This window comes from Lolium perenne, chromosome 4, assembly GCF_019359855.2.
Source record: "Lolium perenne isolate Kyuss_39 chromosome 4, Kyuss_2.0, whole genome shotgun sequence".
In the NCBI taxonomy this organism is placed as follows: domain Eukaryota; kingdom Viridiplantae; phylum Streptophyta; class Magnoliopsida; order Poales; family Poaceae; genus Lolium; species Lolium perenne.
In genome coordinates this window covers 350195433-350221700 of record NC_067247.2, presented here as the reverse complement: position 1 = coordinate 350221700, position 26268 = coordinate 350195433, and the positions used below count along the sequence as shown (strand labels likewise).

The 26268-nt window shown below is 46.4% G+C and overlaps 2 protein-coding genes across 3 annotated transcripts; both read left to right on the top strand.

Moving 5' to 3' along the window:
* Positions 1–8409: 8409 nt before the first annotated feature.
* Positions 8410–12858, top strand: LOC127301357 (protein FAR1-RELATED SEQUENCE 5). 2 transcript variants are annotated; one of them, XM_051331581.2, is made up of 5 exons: positions 8410–8863; positions 9509–9611; positions 10306–12168; positions 12253–12312; positions 12521–12858. In XM_051331581.2, exons 1-5 carry the CDS (start codon positions 8784–8786, stop codon positions 12596–12598), a joined length of 2184 nt encoding a protein of 727 aa, XP_051187541.1. In that variant the 5' UTR covers positions 8410–8783; the 3' UTR covers positions 12599–12858. The 2 variants fall into 2 exon arrangements, with proteins under 2 accessions (XP_051187541.1, XP_051187542.1); XM_051331582.2 differs by having other exon boundaries at positions 9501–9611.
* Positions 12859–13820: 962 nt separating this feature from the next.
* On the top strand, positions 13821–19290 carry LOC127301356 (ABC transporter B family member 19). The gene is made up of 7 exons (XM_051331580.2): positions 13821–14984; positions 15072–15247; positions 15390–15554; positions 15758–16370; positions 16456–16679; positions 16764–18689; positions 18817–19290. The coding sequence occupies exons 1-7, from the start codon at positions 13970–13972 to the stop codon at positions 19162–19164; spliced, it is 4467 nt and encodes a 1488-aa protein (XP_051187540.1). The 5' UTR covers positions 13821–13969; the 3' UTR covers positions 19165–19290.
* Positions 19291–26268: the final 6978 nt, after the last annotated feature.

The following is a 26268-nucleotide window of genomic DNA, read 5'->3' as shown; positions in this document are numbered from 1 at the left end:
AGGAGAGCTCCCCCAAGATTAGTGCATTATCTAGGATTTTGCATATGAAGACTAAATGCACAAAACTAGGATCATCACGCTACCTATATCTACTCAAATGCTAAGAAAGTTTGAATAGACAAATTAGATCCATAAGATGCAAGGAAGACACATGGGAGTCAAAGCACAACACATTCATGGCAATAAATAAGTCAATTTAAACACAAGAGCAAATGTAAATATGATCAATAAATTTCTACCTCATAATAGATTGCCAATTGTCCTAGGACAAGAGATATTAGGAAATATTTCCCGGTGGTAGTTTGTAAGTATATGTAAGATCATATTTACACCAAATAAAGCATATGGTAAAAGATAAGAGTTAACCATCATGCAAAGAGAGTTTCTTGATAGCTTCAATTAGTCATACCAACATGCAAAGCAATTAATAGTATTCATACCAACATGCAAAGCAATTAATAGTATTCATACCAACATGCAAAGCAATTAATAGTATTCATACCAACATGCAAAGCAATTAATAGTATGACTTGAAGCATATGGTTTTCCAAAAATGTATTGAGGGACACATTTGTGAAAAACCATGCCAAGAAAAACTTACACAAAAAAGATCCACAAAGATATTAGCAATGAAGCCATTTAAGCAAATTGGAACTTGTTTGAGAAAACATGCCACATATGAGAGATAATTTACAATATCAATTCTATGTGACACAACCTCAAATGTTCACATTTTCTAGGCTTGTAATATGCACAAAGCTTATTACTCCCCCATAATGTGATAAGGAATTTATTTTCACAAGAGGCAAATAAGATCCAAGTAGAGATATTAATGGACATTAGAATTTGAATTTCTCATGAAGATGACATACCACATAGAGACTAGATAATCTTGCAATATCAATTCTAAGTGATATTCCTCATGTACACACATTGTTAGGATTGTGAAATTCCTAAAGGCATATCACTCCCCCAAAATGTTATAGTCCATTAATCTCTCATAAGAGCCATATAAGATACAACAAGATGCAAAGAGGCTCCAACACAAGCACAAATACATGGTGTGCAACCTAACATACATAGACTTGATTTCTCAAGAAAAACAAGTAGGATGCACAACATATACAAACACATGTTAGGAACAAAACTAACACATGCAAAGGGGCGAGTAACTTTCAATATAAATGAGTTGAGCACATGTTACCGCAAGGAGGAACATTGGGTGTATGATAGAAGTAAGATAACCAAAAGACTTGGCTTGAGATAATATAAATGATGAAGATCCCTTAATTCTTCATGATGTAGCCAAGTCTCCAATGCCCTCCAACAAGCACCTATTGATCAAGTTTTGGATTGTTGGTCCCCAACTAAGTTGGGTCCTAAGAGGTTAGTCACAATAGGCTTGGCAACCCAAATGGTTCTTTTCTTGACACCACTTTGAGCACCAACAAATTTAGCAAACACATTGCCATCCTCATCCTTACGAACAGAATAAACATCATCAACGGTGATAGAGTTGGATGAGGTACCAATAGTGCAAAAGGAGGAGATGTGGCCCTTCTCGCGGCATATGTAGCAAGTTCTTTTCTTCTCCTTCTTTTCACTAGATTTCTCCACAATGGGAGCATTGGCTTGATTCTTCTTGGGAAGTGGAATTTCTTCAACTTGAGGTTGAATATGAGTTTGAGCTTGAGGCCGCTTCCCTTTTTGCTTCTTCTTCAAAGGGCAAGATCTAACATGGTGCCCTTCAATTTTGCACTTGAAGCAAACAATCTTGGCCGGGTCTTTGACTTGTACTTTGCCCTTCTTCTTCTTGTTGTTGTTGTTGTTGGACTTGTTCTTGTTGTTGGATTTGAATCCAAGTCCACTCTTGTCATTGGGGGATTGTTGCACACTTAACATCGTGTCAAGTTTGCATTTCCCTTCATGACCCTTTACCAAGTCATTCTTCAAAGAAGTGACTTGGGCCTTGAGCTCTTTGATTTCCTCTACATGGTTAGTAACAACACAAGTACTAGAGGAAGTAGAACCTTCATTGTTAGAGCAACAAGGCAAGGAAGATAATTCATCACAAAATTTAGCAATACTATGAGTGGATGAATTACAAGGACTAGAACATGGCAATATAGCATTTTGAGTAGTAGTGCTAGTATCCACATGAGGCTCACAAGGTGTTGCCTTAGATATGATAGCCTCATGAGCTAACTTTAGCCTATCATGAGAGGCTAGAAGATCCTCATGGGAGCTAGAAAGCTTTCCATGATTTTCTTCCAATTTCCCATAATTGCAAGTTAGCAAATCAAGTTGAGCCCTTAGCTCAACATTCTCCTTCAAGGTAGATGCTTCACAAGAAGTAGAGTTAGTAGCACAAGCATCATTATCAATAGCAATAGGAGAAGGCAAGTTGGCATGCACTTTTAGATAAGAAGCTTTAAGTTGCTCATGCGACTCGGTGAGTTTGGTGAGCGCACTCTCAATGACCCTTGAGCCCTTTTTGAGTTGCTCAAAATCCTCAAGGAGTTTAGCATTAACAAACACAAGCTTATCATTTTTTAGCTTTAGTTCATTTGCCATCTCAAGAGCTCTATCATGGTTTTCCTTTTCTCTAGACAATTCTAGGGCAAAGGTCTCCTCAAGAGCTTCCTTGATGGTTTGTTCTTCTTCAAGTTCATTCTTTAATGATGCTACATCATCGGCATACTCTCGTTCAAGAGCACCCTTTCTATCAATGGTGTTCTCATGCATCCAAATAAGTTTTTGGCTCTCAATAGCGGTAGTCAAGATTTCAAAGAAGTGAGTGCTAGCAATTTTATCTTTGCAAATAATCTTGAATACACTCTTACCCTTATCGCGTAGAGAGATAACCCAATCCTCTTCTTCATAAACATCCTCATCCTTATCACCACGAGAAGTATGAGGTTCCATGGTAGGAGATACCGTGGAACCCTTGGCCATAAGGCACATATGAGAACCGTGAGATAAAGATGAGGAGTTACTTGAGGCTCCTTTCAAGATCTTGTCTTGACCAATAGAATCTTTGGTTTCCTCTACAATGTTAGTCACACAACAACTAGAGGAAATAGAAGCATTTTTATCATGGCCACAAGACAAAGCAAGCATATCATCATTAGATTTATTCAAGCAACTTACACATGATATGCAAGGACTATCAACACAAGCATGTAAATCATTTCTAGTGCTAGATGTGTTTAAGTCCAAAGATGAAGCATTGCAATGAGATAGAGATGAAGAATCATCAATAGTACGCCCAATATCAACGTTGCAATTTTCATCACCACTCACCATATCATTACCTTGTGTCTTACCACACTTTGGTGAAGTGGATGAAGATGAGAACTCATCACGACCGGAAGTGGAAGCAATACAATCATCCTTAATAATATTGGACACATCATATTTATCTTGAATTTTTTTCCATAACTCATGAGCGCTCCAAAAAGGCAAGTAAGGAAAAAGACCTACATCTCGCAAAGCATTCATAAGAACATAAGAAGCTTGAGAATTGAGATATAAATTTTTCTCATCCTCTAAAGATAGATTTTGAGAATCCATTGGAGGAGAAAAACCTATATCTACAATTTTCTCCATATGAGGGTCAATGTCCCGAAAATGACTAAGCATGCAAATTTTCCAAACATCATAATTTGTGCCATCTAATATAAGAGTGTTATCGTGCACTAATCCTCTAGCCGACATCTTTACTCTCAAGGCGGTGAAGCCTAAGAATGAGAGACCTTGCTCTGATACCAATTGAAAGGACACGGATGTCGCCTAGAGGGGGGGGGTGAATAGGCGATTTAAAACTTTTACGAGATGGGCTTAACAAATGCGGAATAAAACTAGCGTTTACTTTGTCAAGCCCAAAGCCTATATACTATTGTTCACCTATGTGCACCAACAACTTATTCTAAGCAATGGTTCACCTATGTGCACCAACAACTTATGCTAAGCAATACAAGCAAGTATGTGATAGCAAGATATATATAACTTCAAGCACGATGGCTATCACAAGGTAAAGTGCATAAGTAAAGAGCTCGGGTATAGAGATAACCGAGGCACGCGGGAGACGATGATTTATCCCGGAGTTCACACTCTTGCGAGTGCTAATCTCCGGTGGAGAGGTGCGGTTGCTTAGTGCTCCCGAACGCCACAAGAGGCTCACCTTGAGGTGTGGTTGCTCGATGCACACCAACGCCACAAAGGCCTCACCCCAAGATGCGGTACTCACACCACACACCGAACGCCACGAAGGCGCCTCACCTAAATCTCCGGTGACCCTCGCCACAAAGGCCTAGGTCACGGTTCCACTAAGGGATTTCCTTCGAGGCGGAAACCGGGCCTTACACAAAGATTGGGGCACACATCCACAACTTAATTGGAGGCTCCCAACAAACCGCCACAAAGGCCTAGAATCCGTCTAGGGTTCCAAGAACCCAAGAGTAACAACTTCCTTGCTTTCACCTCCACGAATCACCGTGGAGAACTCAAACCGATGCACCAAATGCAATGGCAAGAACACCACAAAGATGCTCAAATCCTTCTCTCTCAAATTCCAACAAAGCTACAAAAGCTATTGGGGGAATAAGAGAGGAAGAACAAAGAGGAGAACACAAAATTCTCCAAGATCTAGATCCCAAAGATTCACTCACAAAGAGATGATTTGGTTTGGTCAAAGTATGGATCTAGATCCCCTCAATCTTTCTCTCAAATAGATGCAAGAATCATTGGTTGGGGAAAGAGAGATCAAGCTCACAAAAAGTCAACAACCATGGTGGTGAGCTTGAGAGAGAGGAGGAAGAAGAAGGAGCAAGCAGTAAAAAACAAGGAGAGAGAGGGGCTTAAAAAGGATGCCCCAATTTCTGCCCGTTGGAGTGCTGCGCGCGGGGAAGAAGAGGACCGGTAGTACCGGCTAGGTTGGGCCGGTACTACCGGCCAGTGTTGGCAGGAGGCGGCGGGGGTAGCGAGCTGCGGGCAGGGAGGGGAGGCCGGAGCCTCCGGCCGGGGTACCGGCCAAGGTACCGCCGGGGCTCCAACCTCCCTGCACATGTACTGAGCCACAAATGGCTCCCCGGTACCACGGGCGGTACCTCGGGTGGTACTACCGCTCGTGCACGGGCGGTACTACCGCTCGTGCTCGGGCGGTACTACCGCTCAGCCCAAACTCCTCTTTTTGGGCAAACTTAGAAAAAACATAACTTGAGTATCCGGACTCCGATTTTGATGATCTTGGACTCGTTTCGAAGCTAGTAACAAGCTCTACAAGATCATGCAGGGAACCATCATAGTCCAGCAAAAGAGTATAGAAACAAATGATGAAAGGTTTGACCTATCTAAGAAAGACATACCGGTAAAACCTCCAACCTCGAAAATGCAACAAGTTGCCCAAGCAAAAACCATTCTTGATGAACTAGAGCTTGTCATGAGAATACGCACAAGCTCTAAAACATCACATGGATAAGATCCAAATAACAACCAAGAAAGATGATGCAAGGATGCAAAGGTTTGAGCTCTCTCCGAACGATATGATCGAGTTACTCACTCGAGAGCCCTCTTGATAGTACGGCAACTAAACTATAAACCGGTCTCCAACTACACCATGAGACCGGTGAGAAAGAAACCCTATCAAGAGCAAAACTTAACCTTGCGCATTCCACTTGAGCTTGATGATGACGGTCTTGACCGCAACAAGATGGAACGCCTTTCTTGATTGTGCTTGTTTGACGAAGTCTTGTGGATTGCTCCCCCATAATCCACCATGGGAGAGCTTCTTCTTCAGTGCATCTTCACATATCCATGATCACCATATGGATGGCAAGACTCAAGCAAAGGATCTCTTCGAGATGGCTCATCTTGAACTTGCACTACATTATGTTGATGTCTTGAAGTAACTTGAGGGCTCACTTCATCTTCATCTTCAAGACATACTTGACACTTGATATCCTTCATCAATTTCTTCTTATTGCAACCTTGAAGCCAACAAATGGTTCAAGCATTGCCTATGGACAACACCTACAAATATAACTCAATGCAAACATTAGTCCATAGGGATTGTCATTAATTACCAAAACCACACATGGGGGCTCCATGCACTTTCAAATGGCCACCCAAGGTCAGACATCCTCTAGTACTACTCTCAGATAAGGAGATCTTGCTCAAAAATTGCTAGCAATAATGCAGCAACAGAAAAACAAAGCAATGGAAGATAGGAAACTAGCAATTCTAGAAGCTAAGTACGAAGCACAAGTTAAAAAACAGAGGATGCAACAAAGAAAATGGCTGAGCAAGAGAAGAGAAAGGCTGAGCTAGCTCAAGCAAGAGCAGCTGATATTGGAGCAATGAGGGAGAAGAAAAAAAAGATGCAGAAATCAACAAACTTTCAAAGGCACGGACAAAAAAGATCATTGCAGATGTTAAGCAAGAAATTGCTGAGAAGAGAAAGCAAGAGGCTGATGAGAAGAAGAAGCAAGAATCAGCAGAGAAGAGAAGCAAGAAGCAAGAGGCTGATGAGAAGAGAAGCAATCTGCTGCTACCCTAGTAGCAACCACACCTTAGGAGAATTCTGATGATCAAAATGGTTCTTCTACCTTTGTCCCTCCAATGGCTAGCAACCACACCTCAGGAGAATTCTGGTGATCAAAGTAGTTCTTCTACCTTTGTCCCTCCAATGGCTAAAAATGTTTGCATGTTTGATGAGCTGAGGGGTCCCAGGAGAAACTAGACTTGTACTCATCTCCTCTGATGATATTTTGAAAAACCCTATTGGCATTGTCATTTTGTAAGTGCAGAACTACTGACATTAGCACTACTGATCTATGACTATGCCAGGTTATCTTCTATGCATGATTATGCCAGGTTATCTTTTGCAAATTTGTAAAACTCGACTCGACTCGACTCGCAAATTTTTAGAACTTGACTCGACTCGACACGACTCGCCAACTTTTTAGAACTCGACTCGAATCGACACGACTCACAACTTTTTAGAACTCAACTTGACTTGACTTGTCTTTCACAAACAATAGATGACATATAGCAGACAATATTTGCACAACTCTTCTTATTCATAACAATATTGCATATTCAAGTGCAGTACAACATGATCTTACATAAAACAAAATATGACACCAAGATCTTAACTACTTCACTACAACACACATCAAAATTAGCGCAACAACATCTTTACTTCCACAGACAGGCAACCAAACTACCACACATAACTCTAAATTTTTCTTCACTTCTTCGCAATGACAGTGAGCAACAACAAACACAACATTCCAGCTATGATCTTCAGAAGAAGCACCAACATCTTCATCACTTCATCTACCAATAAAACTGTGTTCCTCATCACCATTTCTTGCTTAGCTCCTCCTCCAACTCATGTTGCTTCTCTTTCTGCCTGCCTAAGTAACAACTCCTCCCTCCTTTCCTCTGCCCATCCAAGTGCATCAGTTGCAACATCTCCTCGCAGAAAGTTATTTTCCAGCAAATAACCCACATATTCAAGCTCACAATGCCAAAAGATGCGGCTGCGCTGTTGGATTTAAGCCAAACCAATGTCAACATTATGGCACAAAGTACTATTCAATCCAACATTACAATCTTTGTAAATCCAACACAAATCCAGTAAGCTGAAGAGGATACTTACACCATGATCCTGGCACTTGAAGTACGTCCAGCCGGTGTGCTCCGGCATCCCAGAGACGACGCGCTTCACCATACTCCCGCAGTAAGGGCAATGGATCAGCGGTATGAAGGGAGCATGGTGCGCAGAACTGCTCGAGCTAATGTTGACCATGGTGACGGAGCTACGATCTTTCTCCTCCTTCCGGCAATGTGGGGTTGCGCCGTCGACGATTTAGGGTTCATCAAAGAGGGGAATCGATTTAGGGATTTAGGACAGAGAGGGCTCCCTCGACATGTACTTATCCTACGACGATTTTGCATATAACCTCTCCTCTTCCTTCCCTGCTTCAACTGACCGCCAAATGGCCTGGCAGGCGGGTCCCGCTCGTACCACGTCGTTTCATACCACCGCGCCTCTGACCATTAGTGACCGTGGATTAATCAACAAACGTGCGTCTAAACTTTGTACGCCGAGTTTTGAGCCCCGCCGACAAGTACGTGTTGTTGTATTTTACTCTAAACTCTTTTTTGGAGATCTCTTCATCGATAGTTTTTTTTTGAGTCAATCTTCATCGATAGATGGGTCCTTCGGGCCCTTCTCTTGTTCGAGAAAAAGAAGGGCTTCAACTCATCAGCCCATCACAATTCAACCCACCAAACAAAAGCGACCATCTTTGTTCAGCCCAGTTGCGTAAACTATCTTCTTCACTGAAAAGACAATGTCCGAACTACCCCGAAGCTGGGAGGTGCGCGTGGCAGGCATAGGGCGCTCCATCGCCGTGCCCACTGCCCACCGTGTGCCATCTCCCACACCAAATCCCAATCCGGCTCTCCCCCACCACCCCCAAAACCCTAGCTTTAAACCCCCAAATCCAGCCAATCCCCCCACCGATTCCCGCCATTTCGTGCCGGAGTGCCGATCCACCGGACCTGCATCGGTTCCTTCCGCTGGTGACGAACTCTGGGCTGCTTGGATTTTTTTTTCCGGAGAAGTTCGTCCTGCTCTTTTTTCTTTCTACTACTAGGATGGGTACTCCAATCCACCCAGTTTGCTGCGTGGTGCTCTACTGATACCGCCGCAGTGCCTGTTCCCGGTTAAATTTCGAGGAAACTTTGCCCTTTTCTGGTTCCTGTTTGGTAAGATGCAGTTCGAGCGCGAGGGAGCTATTGGTGTTGGTGTCGGTGATGGCCAAGGGGAAGACAGGGTCGACGAGCCTACCAGGTGAAGAAACAACCGTGAATTCCTTTTTGTGCATCAAACATTCCTCTTGCAACATTTGGTCTGTGCGAGGTATTTCGACATTAACACTAACCTGAAGAAGGTGTGCCAAGATATTATGCAAGCAACCGCTTGCCAATGTGCAGAGCTTGATCTTTATCTCTTAACAAGAAATGTGACTGGTTGGCCAAGCGGCCAGTCAAAGGGTCAGACGTTGTACTGCTAAGGCTTATCTTTCTAAGCTTAGAGACACAGTCACACAGTTAATATGAAATCCAGATGTAGTCCAAGTCCATTTAGCCTTTCCAGAGAGCTGTTTGTAGTTGTGGAAATGGACCTGCAATCATGTGTATTACTAGAGTAACTAGTCACGTTATCGGTAAATGATGTTGTTTTTCTCTCTAGGGTGCCTGAAAATAATCAAGTGCTCCATGGATGTCCTGTGCATATGGTATGGTAGCTGAGTTGCTATTTGTCTGCAATACTACCTATTGCTTCAGAATAATACTCCCTCCGATCCATTTTAGTTGTCGCTTTGTGGAGTAGCAAGGTGTAGCGTGTCCTGATATTGCAGTACAGCTTTTCTCTCTTTCTTTACTTAGCATGGGCAGTGAGATAATTTCTAACTCCTATGTTATAGTTGTTCAGGTGCCTACGCTGTGGCATCAGCGCAAACGCGACACCTCATATGCGTCGTGGACCAGAGGGAAGGAGGACTTTATGCAATGCGTGTGGGATAGCATGGGCAAAGGTAGGCCCTAGTTGTTCATGACCACTTATGTTTGGTACTTATTTGTTTCTGTTTTCATCAGTGTTGGCTCTAGTTCTGTGTTCAATAATTTTCTATCCTGCCATGTTTGCTTAAAGTCCTATAACTATAACTACGGTGCTTGTTCATAGACTTGATAAGATTGAATCACATATATCTTTTCCTTTTATGAATGATCATTGTCTTACGCTCCTTAGTCCTTCCAAGAAAAAAACACTAATGTTCATGTGAAATTATGTGGTTCGTTTACTGGATTAACATTGGCTAGTATGGATCAGGGGAGCTTCTCTGTTCACCTTCTGGATTTTCAATTGTGTCTTTTAATCTTCCATGCACTTATTACAGATTGGCTCCTGTTATTCATAGTAGAGCAACACATTTTTTGGTATTAATATGGCATATCCAACACCATACGTGTCTGTTTAAAAATAATACTCCCTCCATCCATAAAAGGATGTCTTAGATTTTTCTAAATTTGGATCTATCTATACACTGAATAGTGTCTACATTCATCCAAATTTGACAAATCTAAGACATCCTTTTATGGATAGAGATAGTACTAATCTGTACTTAGAATAATCAGAAAGCATATTTGTTCTGTCAATCTGTTTTAGTATACCTTTTTAGTTCTGTTTAATTCATTATGCTAAATCACGAGTTATCTGGATGCAACCAGGGGAAAATGAGAAAAGTTATTGATTCTGATGAACCCATAGATGATGTCGCTATTGCAAAACTGGTGCCGGAAATTGGCATGGAATTTGACAATGAGGACAAAGCATATGAGTTCTATAACAGGTATGCTGGACACATAGGCTTTAGTGTTCGTAAGAGTTCATCGGACAAATCGTCTGACAACATCACAAGGTCAAGAACCTTTGTATGCTCAAGAGAAGGTTTCCGCAAGGACAAGAAAGGAGCTAAAGAAGTCAAAAGGCCACGGCCAGAAACAAGAATAGGATGCCGTGCACGGATGACAATTAAGATTACACTGGATGGTAAATATCGTATTGCTGAATTTGTAGCAGACCATAACCATCAGCCAGCACCTCCGTCAACCATGCATATGCTGAGATCTCAGAGGGTACTTACTGAGTTACAAACAACTGAAGCAGAATCCTCAGAGGATTCCACAACACCGTCAAGCTTCCCTGGTGGCTCTTTGGTGCAGCAGGCAGGCACTTTTAGAAATGTTAATTTCCTTCCAGCAGATTACAGGAGTTCCCTTCACTCAAAGCGTATGAAAAATATGCAACCTGGTGACGCAGGAGGTGTTGTGAAGTATCTGCAGAGCATGCAGTTGAACAATCCTTCTTTCTTTCATGCTGTCCAACTTGATGCGGATGACAAGCTGACCAACATTTTCTGGGCTGATTCCAAATCGAGAATTGACTTGAGCTACTTCGGTGATGTGGTTTGTTTGGACACAACCTACAAGATAGATGCACATGACAGGCCATTAACTCTCTTCCTTGGAGTGAATCACCATAAGCAAGTTTCCATATTTGGTGCTGCTTTGCTTTATGATGAATCAGTAGAGTCCTTCAAGTGGTTGTTTGACACGTTCAAGATTGCTACAGATGGAAAGCAACCAAAAACAATCTTGACTGATCAATCAATGGCAGCAAGTGTTGCCATTAGAGCGGCATGGCCTGGCACAGTTTACTGTCTTTGTCCATGGCAAATGTACCAGAACACTGTCAAACAACTTAATCACATCTTCCAAGGTTCTAAGACATTTGCAAAGGATCTCAGCAGATGTTTTTATGACTATGAGGAAGAAGAGAGCTTTTTACTAGGATGGAGAACTATGGTAGAGAAGTATGATCTAAGAAACAATGAGTGGCTTCATAAATTATTCGAAGATCGAGATAAATGGGCATCTGCATACAATCAACATGTATTCACTGCAGATATAAAAAGTTCATTGCAGTCAGAAAATGTCAGTAATGTGTTGAAAAAGTACTTGAGTCCACAATTTGATCTGTTGTCTTTCTTCAAGCACTACGAAAGAGTGCTGGATGAGCACCGGTATGCAGAGCTACAAGCCGATTTTCATGCAAGCCAGAGCTTCCCTAGAATACCTCCCTCGAAAATGCTAAGACAAGCTGCCAACATGTACACACCAGTGGTTTTTGAAATATTTCGCAGAGAGTTCGAGATGTTTGTGGATTCAGTGATTTACAGTTGTGGGGAGTTTGGAACTGCATCTGATTATAGAGTAGCAGTAACAGATAAACCTGGGGAACACTATGTTAGGTTTGAATCCAGTGACTTATCTGTTGTCTGTAGCTGTAAAAAGTTCGAGTCAATGGGTATCCAGTGTTGCCATGTGTTGAAAGTCCTTGATTTCAGAAATATAAAGGAGTTGCCACGAAAATATTTGATGAGAAGATGGAAGAAGGATGCCAAGTCTGCAGATACAGGAAATCAAGAATCCTTGACTGATGGAGCTGTGCAAACTCCAGGCTCTTCTTTAAATGTTCCAGTGCCAATTGTAGATCAGCAACAACAGCATTTAAATAATCACCATGAACATGTACGTTGATCAAGCACAACCTTTAATTAAGAAGTGTACTCTGATTCTTAATTCAGTTGACATTGATACACATGACAATCACAGGCTGCTTCTGTATCTAGCATCCATCACCAAGCTCCTCATGGAGGCACCCAGCGAAACCAGGTACGTCACACTGGTGGAGTTGAGTTCAGATGCATTCATTTTAACTTCTCAAACCTGGTTGAGCTGAGTTTGGATGCATTACATTTTAACTTTTCAAACCATGAGTGCCAATTTTTTCCACAACATTACTGTGACACCTTCTATCAACTACACACATAATCACAGACAAGATTAGTTGGCGCGTGTCTAACTTTTGGTTGTTCTACAGGGTTATGCCCCTTTAGCAGCGATGAACCAGCAGCAATTTATGGGAAGTTTCACTCTAAATCATGAAACAGGTTTCTAATGAAAAATGGGGCCTAGACTTTTGTCCTATTGCTCTAAAGAAACACTTCCTATTTGTGTAACTCCTGTAAGTTATTTATGTAGTATCAGGAATAGAGATTGTTAGTTGGATCTTGGAAGTAGTAAAAGAAAATCACAACCATTAGTTCCATTGGTATTGTGGTTCAGTTAGCTCGATACATATATGTCATGCTTCTGGAGTATTTTGAACCATGCAAAAGTAAAAATAAAATATAAATTGTGGCACAATGTTTACTTGAATACACTTGTTATGTTTTTTTTTTTAAAAGATAAGAAAAATGACAGTCATGCTCTCTGTTAGAAAACCATAGTTTTCCTTTTCAGAACCAGACTCAAGCCTGTTGATATGCATAGTGATGCCCAATGGCTTGACTGCGGTAGTGTACCTACTCAATATAAATGAAATCCATGTGCCTGCTTTCATCCAGAACAAGACAATTTCTCACTAGCCGCTGCTGATGAACCCACGCTGTTTCCCCGCCACTTGGAAGAACGCTACCTCATACTACGACCAAGAAACCGTTACCCTGTTGACCGGCGTACCACTATGCGAACATCACATTAGCAGGTAATTATACTGGTGCTTTCCAAGTCGTTGTACAGTACTACGGAGCAGAGAGCGGAGAAATAGTACTACGTATATAGTTGTAAAATAGGATGAAAATGACGGGTTGTTGTTAGGCTGGGGGCAGGCAGGGACGATGTGGTGTTCATAGGCCAGCGAAACCTGACGAATGCTGATGGAAAAGATGGTCCTGTTGGCAAGCTGCCCAAGTTCCAACCTGACCCTGTCCTCCCCATTGGTGCCGAGAGCTTTGATTGATCACATCAAGGTACAATCTCCACCTTCCCAGTGTACAGATGTGCAGTGTTGAATCAGGCAGCGCAAGAATACAAAGATACACAATGGATTCATACATCCGAACGAGTGCTGTACTTCCATTTGTCCAAAGTTGTCGTGCTTATCTATGCATTTGCCTCGGACTTGGTATCATACAACGACGCAAGAAATAAAGTAATGATACTGTGAAATTGGCACACTGAAAACTTGTCACAGAGACAGTTGGGAAAATACTGACAAAGAAATATAGAGTATGTAAAAATTGCAGTGCTTAAGATAGAGTACAAGGGGAGGGTCGAGCTATTACAGCTGAGCTGACGGTAGGGTGATCTCGCAACAGGCCAGCACGGCACAAGAAAACAGTTGCGCCGGCGTCGTATCCTAGGGCCGTCCGGCACTGGTGTCCAACCGGCGAGCATCAGAAGCTACACCCACGGATCCGGCCGCCCTTTTATCCAACCCAGCGCCACCTCCTGCCGCTTGAGCCTTGCAACGCGAAAACGCGCCTGCATGGCCGACTTCTCCTTCTCCCGCTCCGGCCCGCAGCCGCAGGGCCGGCGCCGCCCAGGCCCCTACACGACACCGGAGAACTCCACCTCCTTCACCAGCGGCCCTGCCCATCGCGGGCCACGGCGCCGGGGCCGCGGAGTCGTCGATGACATGTCGTGGCAGAGCTCCGTTGCATGGCAGCCGCAGCAGGACACGTCCTGGGCACAGCCGCACGGCCTGGGCGCCGCAGTCGGGCCCTGGGGTCTGGGCGGGTCAGACACTGCGTCACGCCGCGGCCCGGCGCTGTTCCAGAGGACGGCGCGGGACTACTACCTGCAGCGCCGGTCCGGCACCCGGTTCCACCATGACCGCTCGTCCATAGCGTCGTCCGCGGTGCACCGTTCAGGTGTCAGCGGCATCGCCGGCAAGCGGCTGGAGCTGCAGAGCGTCGTGACGGACGCGAGCAAGGCCATCATCCTCGCCCCGGATGTTTCATTCGCCAGCAACGACGCCGACAGCGTCGCCGTCCCGGCCGCCCGTGCTGGCTCCGGTGCCGTGGTCAGGTACGGCGGCGGCGTGAACACGCCGGTCTCCCGCGAGGTCTCCTTCTCGCGCGACAACCGCAACAAGCTCTACGTGACCTCGGCCCCGCCGCAGCGGGAGCAACCCAGCTTCGGATACGACGTCAGCGCCACCTCCTACAGCCAGAGTCGATACTACAGCGAGGAGGATGGCGGCGGCGGAGGTGACTACGGTTACGAGGATGACGAGGACGACCTCGAGCCGAGGGCTGGGAAGCCGGTCAGCGTAACCGGGCTGTTCAAGTACTCGACGCCGCTGGACATTCTGCTCCTCGTGCTGGGGTGCATCGGCGCCATGATCAACGGCGGGTCACTGCCGTGGTACTCGTACCTCTTCGGGAACTTCGTCAACAAGATCGTCACCTCAGACACGACGCAGATGATGAAGGACGTCAGGCAGATCAGCGTGTACATGGTGATACTCGCCGTAATTGTCGTCATAGGAGCATACCTAGGTGAGCATATATTTTTTCTTGTTTCCTGCCATGGCACATTAGCTGACATATGTTCTTCTTGCTGAACCTGTGTGCGCGTTGGTGCAGAGATCATGTGCTGGAGGATTGTGGGCGAGCGGTCAGCGCTGCGGGTGCGGCGTGAGTACCTCAAGGCCGTGCTGCGGCAGGAGATCGGGTTCTTCGACACCGAGGTGAGCACCGGCGAGGTGATGCAGAGCATCTCCAGCGACGTTGCACAGATCCAAGAAGTCATGGGAGAGAAGGTACAAAATTAACTCAATGATTAAATTGCTGATGAAAACAGCCTTGTTCATATCGCACAGAACATGGTTGTACTTACATAAATGATTAAATTGCTGACGAGACTAAATCCTCCACCTGATTCGTTGTACGTGTGTAAATTAGATGGCAGGTTTTGTGCACCACGTCTTCACCTTCATCTTTGGCTACATCGTCGGGTTCAAAACGTCATGGAGGATCGCCCTCGCCGTGCTTGCCGTCACGCCCGTCATGATGGCCTGCGGCCTCGCCTACAAGGCCATATACGGCGGCCTCACCGCCAAGGAAGAGGTAATTAGTTTCTTGCTCAATGATCGTTCAACATATCTATCTAGATTAGAGGAGTTGCAGTCTGAACATATCGAGACTGAAGGAACACTTGAAGTCTGAACTTTCTGTTACGATTTTAAGACACTTGCAAGTGTGAACACCTTGTTTTATCACACCTGCAATCTGAACATTTTGTGTTGCTCTGCGGATCATGAAATAACTAGGCGTCGTACCAACCAGCGGGCAATGTCGCGCAGCAGGCGATCAGCTCGATCCGGACGGTACTGTCGTTCGTGATGGAGGACCGGCTGGCCAACAGGTATGCGGAGTGGCTGCACAAGTCGGCCCCGATCGGCATAAAAATGGGCTTCGCCAAGGGTGCCGGCATGGGAATGATCTACCTGGTCACTTACTCCCAGTGGGCGCTGGCGCTCTGGTACGGCGCCAAGCTCGTCGCGCAGGGCGAGATCAAGGGGGGCGATGCCATCGCCTGCTTCTTCGGAGTCATGGTCGGAGGCCGGGGCCTGGCGCTGTCGCTATCGTACTCGGCACAGTTCGCGCAGGGGACAGCGGCCGCGGGGCGGGTGTTCGAGATCATTGACCGGGAGCCGGAGATCGACGCGTACGGGACTGGCGGGCGCGCCCTGTCGGCGGTGCGGGGGCGGATGGAGTTCAAGGACGTGGAGTTCGCCTACCCGTCGCGACCGGAGTCGCTGATCCTGTACAACCTGAACCTGACCGTCCCGGCGGCGAAGATGCTTGCCCTCGTGGGTGTCAGCGGCGGCGGCAAGTCCACCGTGTTTGCGCTCATCGAGAGGTTCTACGACCCCACCCGAGGTACAAACATTCAAACATTGCCGTTTGGCGCGCTTGCACACATTGTAAGAACGATGGGACGATCGATCTGTTGGTGTCCGTGCAGGATCTATCACGTTGGACGGCCAGGATCTGGGGTCGCTGAACCTCAAGTGGCTAAGGTCGCAGATTGGGATGGTCGGGCAGGAGCCAATCCTCTTCGCCGTCTCCATCATCGAGAACGTCATGATGGGCAAGGAGAACGCGACGAGGCAAGAGGCCATCGCCGCCTGCACAAAGGCCAACGCTCACACCTTCATCCTAGGCCTCCCCGACGGCTACGACACGCAGGTAAATAGACCAAAACTGATTAAATATACAATCTGGTATGCTAACAAATTTTACTGATAAACAACTAAATTTTGTGTAATTTAGGTTGGGGACCGTGGGACCCAGATGTCAGGGGGACAGAAGCAGCGCATCGCCCTGGCGCGCGCCATCATCCGCGAGCCGCGCATCCTGCTTCTGGACGAGCCCACCAGCGCGTTGGACGCCGAGTCCGAGGCCGTCGTGCAGCAGTCCATCGACCGCCTCTCCGTTGGCCGCACCGTGCTCGTAATCGCGCACCGCCTCGCCACTGTCCGCAATGCTGACACCATCGCGGTGCTCGACCGTGGCGCGGTCGTCGAGTCCGGCCGACATGCTGAACTTATGGCCCGTAACGGCCCCTACGCCGGCCTTGTGAAGCTCGCCTCTAACAGCGGCAGGGCCGAGCCAAACAACGCCGTGCCCGGCACCCCCGGAACTCCAGGCCCAGCAGGGTACAACAGCTTCATGGACAACTCTGGGTACGACGTGTCGATGTCCAAGTCGAGGTACGGTGGCATCCGCACGATCCAGGAGGAGGAGGCGGACACCAAGGACGCCCGCGATGGCAAGGGCGCCACCTCGTTCAACGTCTCTGAGATATGGGAGCTGCAGCGTCGGGAAGGGCCGTTGCTCATCCTGGGTTTCCTGATGGGCATCAACGCCGGCGCAGTGTTCTCCGTGTTCCCGCTGCTCCTTGGCCAGGCCGTCCAGGTGTACTTCGACGCAGACACGGACAAAATGAGGCGGCAGATCGGGTACCTGGCCATGGCCGTTGTCGGCCTCGGCGTGGCGTGCATCGTCACCATGACTGGGCAGCAGGGGTTCTGCGGCTGGGCCGGCGCCCGGCTCACCATGCGCGTCCGCGACCGCCTCTTCCGCGCCATCATGCAGCAGGAGCCCGCGTGGTTCGACGAGGACGACAATGCCATGGGCGTCCTCGTCACACGCCTCGCCAGGGACGCCATCGCCTTCCGCTCCATGTTTGGCGACCGGTACGCGGTGCTGCTCATGGCCGTGGGCTCTGCCGGCGTCGGCCTCGGCATATGCTTCGGGCTGGACTGGCGCCTCACTCTCATAGCCATGGCCTGCACTCCACTAACGCTCGGCGCCAGCTACCTCAACCTTCTCATCAACGTGGGCGCCAGGTCAGACGACGGCGCGTACGCGAAGGCCAGCAGCATCGCCGCTGGCGCCGTGTCGAACGTGCGCACAGTCGCGGCGCTCTGCGCCCAGGACGGCATCGTGGGCACGTTCAACCGTGCGCTGGACGGTCCCACGGCAAAGGCACAGCGGAGGTCGCAGTACATGGGTCTCATCCTCGGGCTCTCCCAGGGCGCCATGTACGGCGCCTACACGGTGACGCTCTGGGCCGGCGCCAAGTTCATCACGCAAGGCAAGTCCACCTTCGGCGACGTGTCCAAGATCTTCCTCATCCTCGTCCTCAGCTCCTTCTCCGTCGGCCAGCTTGCCGGGCTCGCCCCTGACACCTCCGGCGCGCCGACGGCGATCGCCGGCATACTGAACATCCTTAAGCGGCGGCCGGCGATCAGCGAGGACGGCAAGAGGCGGGCGATCAAGGACGGGAAGCCGATGGACGTGGAGCTGAGGAAAGTGATCTTCGCGTACCCGTCTCGGCCGGATGTGACGGTGCTGAACGACTTCTCGCTGCGAGTCAAGTTCGGGAGCACGGTGGCGGTGGTCGGCGCGAGCGGGAGCGGCAAGTCGACGGTGGTGTGGCTGGTGCAGCGGTTCTACGACCCCCTCGGGGGAACCGTCATGGTCGGCGGCGTGGACGTGCGGGACCTGGACCTCAAGTGGCTCAGGGGAGAGTGCGCCATGGTGGGCCAGGAGCCGGCTCTCTTCAGCGGGTCCATCAGGGAGAACATTGGGTTTGGCAACCCAAAGGCCTCGTGGGCCGAAATCGAGGATGCTGCCAAGGAGGCCAACATCCACAAGTTCATCTCTGGACTTCCCCAAGGCTACGACACACAGGTACAGAACGATTTGAATTTCCAACTCGTAGAGAAAAACTGCTCATATTGATTCAAATAAATAACTTGAATTTAAAATGTTGACATAAGTTTCGTATTTTATTTTAACAATTCATAACATTGGGCAGGTTGGGGAGAGTGGAGTGCAGTTATCAGGTGGTCAGAAGCAGAGGATCGCCATCGCACGGGCAGTCCTGAAGCAGTCGAGGATACTGCTCCTGGACGAGGCGAGCAGCGCGCTGGACCTGGAGTCCGAGAAGCACGTGCAGGAGGCGCTCCGGCGAGTGTCGCGGCGGGCGACGACGATCACGGTGGCGCACCGGCTCTCCACGGTGCGAGACGCCGACCGCATCGCCGTGGTGAGCCTCGGCCGGACAGTGGAGTTTGGCAGCCACGAGACCCTCCTGGCGAACCACCGCGACGGCCTCTACGCCGCCATGGTGAAGGCCGAGATCGAGGCGCAGGCGTTCGCGTAGCCGCACACACCCACTGCACTGATCCCATTGTTCAACAATATGGACATTTTTGTTTATCTATTGTGTGGTAAAATTTGTATTAACTTAACTAGGAAGTCAATATATGGAGTATTATTTCTACGACAATGCTAGCTATAACTAGACCACCAGCTGAATAAACTATGCGGAAGTATACGGATTAGATGGAATGTCCATGTTAATTAGCAACCTATCAACTCCGGCCGGACGCTTGATAATAATGATACAGCGAACTGGGGAGAAAAATTAGGGAGAGAGTACTTTGCAAATTAGATGAGAGATCTTGTTTGATGAGACGGGTCAGCTGCTCTTCCCTGCTGATGGCATTAGTTAAGCAGATTGACGTGGCCACGGTATCAGCTGAGATGGATTTGGTGAGCAACCTGGATGTGGATATTGTCTCATAATTGAGCGGGTTATAATATCTGTTGTCGTGCTGGGCATTATTTGGGAAGAGCAAAATGACAATACAGGCCAGCTCCACAGACACCTCGCAGTAGGGCATATCCTGCGCTTATTTATAGATTTTCCAGTGCAGATTATGGCGTTCATTTGAAGAGGGGATCAGATCATGTAAAAGGTAGTAGCTGTTAAGGTTCAGATGAAAAGAATTAGTGGACTAAGTGCTCGAGACAGTGGATACTAAGCCATCCGTTAGTTAGTTGCGATGCTATCCAGTACCAACCTTCCCTCATTAGTATATCTTGGTAAATTATACAGCAACGAAGTGGATAAAGTACATCTACCGAACTTTTGTGTAGTGAGTAGCAAATCATTGCGCCCCCACAATATTTTGTCGTTCCGGAGGAATAAAAACATCAGAACTGTCATTTTCTATACAAGCTGACATTTTATCACAGCGAGGTTGCCATTTCAAGCTTCGATTCTTAATTTCTTCATGAAATATAGTTGTCCCATTTCTTCAGTCTACCCTGAATTGTTGATTACCACTGGTAGTAGCATATTCATAGAGAGAACTTGAAGTCCGATATAAGAAACCTAGCTACGCGGCTTTCTAATTGCTAATGCTTAATGATAGGTGCCCATATTCTTGACGCGGTGGTTGACGGAGTAACTTCTTTCCATACTTTCCGATTCACCGACGGCACTGTGGACAATAAGTCATCTCCATTCAGCGATCCATAGTCCGGTAGGCAAAAAATTGTTGCAAGCACTCAACCCCTAGGCAACCAAAGTACCAAACCCAATCCATATTCGTGTCAACACGACAACGAAGGATCATTTAAAATTCGCGTCGTTCAGAAAAAGAGAAAAGTCCATATCATAATCCAAACTCGCAAAGGATCGAACCCTGAATTCTTAATCCTAGAAGTAAACACAATAAACTATCAAATCCTGAAACAAAGCTACTGGCACCATGTTAGCCTATGTATTAGGTGTATATATCGGTTGTACCTCCTCATGTATTGTACTATGATTTTTGGCCTTGTGCCTATATGTACACCGGAACCCCCACGTATTAAGTGTGGGAGGCTTCCCCCTAAACCTTAACTACAGTTCTAATGGTAAAACCCTAGGCGTCGCCTACTAACCCTAGCCACCCGTCCCGATCCAACCTCGTATTCCACTCAACTCCACCATGAACTCCACCTTCGGTGCCCTTGTGTCCGCCACCGCCTCCGCCATGCTCCCGGCTGGCGCGCCCCGCACCACCTCCCCCCGTCCTCCTCTCCTTCGACGCAGGGAACTAGACCAAGTGGGTGATCTACGTCCGCGCCTCCCTCGGCCATGCTGGCCTCAATGGCCACATCGACGACACCACTGCGGCGGCGCCGACCGGTGGACCCTGGCTAGCCGACGACTACAACGTCCTGATGTGGCTCGCCATCTACGAGCTCTTCTCCGCCAATAAGGCAAGCAAGGCGATCTACCTCGACCACGCCTTTCGCCAGCTCACCCAGGGATCCTCCTCGATCACCGAGTACTTCCGCCGCTAGAAGCAGCTCGCCGACGCCTCGCTGACAACGAGTCCCTCGTCACGGCCCGCGCCCTTGTCCTCAACACCTTGCTGAAAGGACACGGATGCCGCCTAGAGGGGGGGGGGGGGTGAATAGACGGTTTAAAACTTTTACGAGATGGGCTTAACAAATGCGGAATAAAACTAGCGATTACTTTGTCATGCCCAGAGCCTATATACTATGGTTCACCTATGTGCACCAACAACTTATTCTAAGCAATGGTTCACCTATGTGCACCAACAACTTATGCTAAGCAATACAAGCAAGTATGTGATAGCAAGATATATATAACTTCAAGCACGATGGCTATCACAAGGTAAAGTGCATAAGTAAAGAGCTCGGGTATAGAGATAACCGAGTCACGCGGGAGACGATGATTTATCCCGAAGTTCACACTCTTGCGAGTGCTAATCTCCGGTGGAGAGGTGCGGTGGCTTAGTGCTCTCGAACGCCACAAGAGGCTCACCTTGAGGTGTGGTTGCTCGATGCACACCAACGCCACAAAGGCCTCACCCCAAGATGCGGTACTCACACCACACACCGAACGCCACGAAGGCGCCTCACCTAAATCTCCGGTGACCCTCGCCACAAAGGCTTAGGTCATGGTTCCACTAAGGGATTTCCTTCGAGGCGGAAACCGGGCCTTACACAAAGGTTGGGGCACACATCCACAACTTAATTGGAGGCTCCAATAAATCACCACAAAGGTCTAGAATCCGTCTAGGGTTCCAAGAACCCAAGAGTAACAACCTTCTTGCTTTCACCACCACGAATCACCGTGGAGAACTCAAACTGATGCACCAAATGCAATGGAAGTCCCTCACTCTCAAATTCCACCAAAGCTACAAAAGCTATTGGGGGAATAAGAGAGGAAGAACAAAGAAATTCACAAAGAACACCAAGATCAAGATCTAGAGGATTCCACTCACAAAGAGATGGATTTGATTGGTAGAAATGTAGATCTAGATCTCCTCTCTCTTTTCCCTCAAATGGGGGCAAGAATCATGGAGGGATTGAGAGATAGAGCAAGCTTCTCTAGTTCAACAATGGAGGAGAGAGAGAGTGAGAGAAGCAACAGCCCAAGGAGGAAGAAGGGGGTGTATTTATACCCCCCAAGAAAATTGAGCCGTTGGGACAAAACGAGGGCCGAATTCACTACTGCAGAAACGCTTATTAGTGACAGGCAGTTTTTGTTCATCAGTGACAGGCAAGCTACCAGTCACTAGTGTGCAATCACTGGTGTATGCATCACTAGTGACAGGTAGGTTGCCTGTCACTGGTATCACAATCTAGTGACAGGCAACCTGTCACTGGTATGATGGAAGGCCCCAGCCCACTTGTGCATTCTAGTGACTGGCGCATTATCCTGCATGTCACTTGTCACTAGTATATATTTCGGTAGTAAAAAAATAATTACATTTTGAACGAAAATCTAGTAACAAGCAAGTAAAAAATAGCATTAGATAATGAAAGCACAATATAGAGCATATGTATTACAAGGGACATGTCACTCCAAAGCCAAGGTTCAAAATTAGTTACATAGAATTTGAATCCTTCTAAGATGTTTAACTTGCACTAAAACATTGACAAGCTCTAAGGATCCGTGCATATCTTCAAAAACACCAACTGCAGTTTTTTGGCACACCATGAGTTAGCACTGTCGATCGAAGAAGCAGTTGCATGCACGTACATCTATAGGTGTCATTAAATGCTTTGGCTTGCCACGTCTTAACTGAAATTTGTTGGTGAAAGACATATCACGTTGGTATCGTCCGGCTGAAAGATTAAACCGAATGTTAATTAGTACAAGAATTTGCAGGCATTTACTTGGCAGTCAAAGTCCTAATGCCATTTTCCGCCTATACTTTATAAGACAGGAAGACCAAATAATATGAAGCAATAGCACGAGGAGTTATGCTTTTGATTACCTCCAACAAAGGTATAGCAGAAACCAAAGGTTGACAAAACAACAAGAACCTTTCACCAGCACCAAAACTGAAGCCATATACATCAACACGATCATAAGCTAGAACCTTTACAAAGTCAAAATGGAAACAATCAGTTATTTCCACCAATACTGACGAGAGAAAACATACAGCAACGAGATCACAAGCGTTAACCATTGCAACTGAATATGCAACAACCTTTTTATTGGATATTGTTGCATGATGGTAACTCATTGAACAAACAAATTGCAGACATCAACTTTGACAACTCGATCTCTGCTAAACTAATAATATTATCATCAAAGATGAAACAACTATTAAATTCAATTTGACTTGTTGCCTGTTGAAGTGCTTATATGCTACTAATTGTGTGGTTCAATATCCGAAGAATGCTAGTGGAGCTCATTAAGTAGTATGAAAAGTTAAGCTGTATCCAGATCTAAGAATTTTTTGCCTTTACAGTACAGGCTGGATACCGGCATGTTGATTGTGCTCCCGCGTACCGCAATGAGAAGGAGGTAATACTTGAGGCATACCTTTTCAATCAGATCAGAGGATGCCCCTTTAATGTGCCTGTTGCTAAACAAAAGTACTAAATGTTTAGATTGACTGGTAGCTGTAGTTGCAAATAAACTAAGTGGTGTCAGATTACATGACACTAAGTGTTTGGTCGCATACAAATATTTATATGTCTTGGCTAAATATGTTCTTAATTTAGTGTAGTATACAGGTACATGCTGTTAATTTCCTCTATATGGTGTGATCATTTAACAAAGCAACATACATTTTCTAAATAGAGCAAATATAAAATTACATTGCTGGTGGATTCTGTAATTATTAGAAACAACATGTTGAGCAAGATCTGGAAAGAATCACTAAAATGCACCAGATTTTACAGCAGCTGTCTTCATTCGAATCTGATTGAACTTGTGATTGCTAGTTTTGTTGCTAAGTGCAAAATGTGATGTACCTGGTGATACTTAAAAATCTGGTTTAACCTGTCATTTTAAAAGAAAGAAATCAAAAGTAGACTTCACTCTAAATTTGGTATGCGTGAGTCATGGAAAACTTTGCAGCTTTTCCTTACCCAATGCGTATTGTATATGTACATCTACAGTTTAAGTATCCTGGTGGTGCATGAAGCTTACTGGACTCCTATAGAAAACTGGTTTTTAGCCAAATGTCAGCATTATTTCAAAGCAAGTAATAGCATGTCTTAAAGCTACCATATGCTTTTGTTTATTACAAGGATACATGGTCATTGTCCTTTCAGGCAAATTAAAATTAACTAAAGTTTTTGGGAATGGTGGTTAGTTATCAACTCAGTGAAGTGATAAGACAGAGAGAGCGCATCAGGCAGAAGAAAGTAAAAATGATTGCAGACAGCTACAGATAACAGAATATTTTTCAACTCGTAATCCTTTTTCACCGCATTGCTTTTAAGTGAAACCAAGTAAAAAAGCCTTGCATTCGCTCACCATGAGAATAATTAGAACCCAGTGACCCCTACACAAACATGAGGATTATGTCAAGAAGAAGAGCCTTTGTTTGGCCGTGTCCATCGTATATATTAAGGACATACAAATTAAGAACTTGGCCATGTCCATCATATATATTAAGAACCTGATCATCTACGTACATAATATGTATTAAGCAAAGAGATGAATATTGTGGACGCCCCTTAGTAACAAAACCAGCAACTGACATCAAGGTATGGTCTAGAGAAAAGAAAACAAGGTGCGCCAAGATAAGGGGCATGTGCACTAGTGGAGAAGAGGCCTTTGGACCCAAGCAAATGTCCCAGTGCTGAACCAAACCGGGTCCAATGGGGGCATTGGTCCCGGTTCGTTTCTGCCCAAGACGACCCCACCCGCTGGCGCCTGTCCTGTAGTGGCCTTTGGACCCGGTTTGTAATACAAACCGGGACTAAAGGGTCCACCGCAGGGCGTGGCTGGCCGTGTCAGCCGTGGGAAACCTTTAGTCCCGGTTTGTATTACAAACCGGGTCCAAAGGCCCCCCAATCTGGCTATATTACCTTGCCCTGCCCAAGTGTGAGCCACACTTGGCCATTTTTTCACTTTCTTCACAAGAGAGGTGTATTGCTCTCCTCTCTTCTTCACATGCACAAGAGGTGTTTGATGAAATGCTTAAGAGGATTTGCCACTTGAGTTTACACAAATCAAGCCACACTTAACTTGTTTTTTCTTCTTCATCGAGGTTAACAACTTTATCCTTTTCATCTGTAATTGATAAAATGCATGTGTATATATACATCGTGATGTTCCGTAATGGTTTTGATCAGCTAAATTATATCATGCAGATGAATCGGCAATGGATGTACATTGACCGACAGTTTGACGAGTTCACTTCGGGCCCGGATAATTTTATGGCCGTGGCAGAGGCAAACAAACATGGTGGCTTCATGTATTGTCCATGTGTCAACTGCAGGAATACCGTAAATTACGCTCACTCGAGTCTCATTCACAGCCACCTTCTGCGATCCGGTTTCATGCCCAGTTACTATTGTTGGACCAAGCACGGAGAAAGAGGGGTTATGATGGAAGACAATGACGAAGAGGAAGAGGATGATGACGGTTATCCCAATTTCCCTGAATACGATGATACTGCAGAAGGCAATGAAGACAATGAAGTAGAAGATCAAGAGGCACCAGATGAGCCTGCTGATGATGATCTTGGCCAGGCCATTGCTGATGCAAGGAGAGAATGTGAAACTGAAAAGGAAAGGTTGGCCTTCGACAAGATGATAGAAGATCACAACAAATTGTTATACCCAACTTGCGAAGATGGCCATAAAAAGCTAGGCAGCACACTGGAATTGTTGCAATGGAAGGCAGAGAACGGTGTCACTGACTCAGGATTTGGAAAGTTGCTGACAATAATTAAGAGGAAGCTTCCAAGGGGTAACGAATTGCCCGCCAGTACGTACGAAGTGAAGAAGATTGTCTGCCCTCTAGGATTAGATGTGCAAAAGATACATGCATGCATTAATGACTGCATCCTCTACCGCGATGAGTACGAGAATTTGGATGCATGTCCGGTGTGCACTGCATTGCGGTATAAGATCAGACGAGATGACCCTGGTGATGTTGAGGGCGAGCGCCCCAGGAAGAGGGTTCCTGCCAAGGTTATGTGGTATGCTC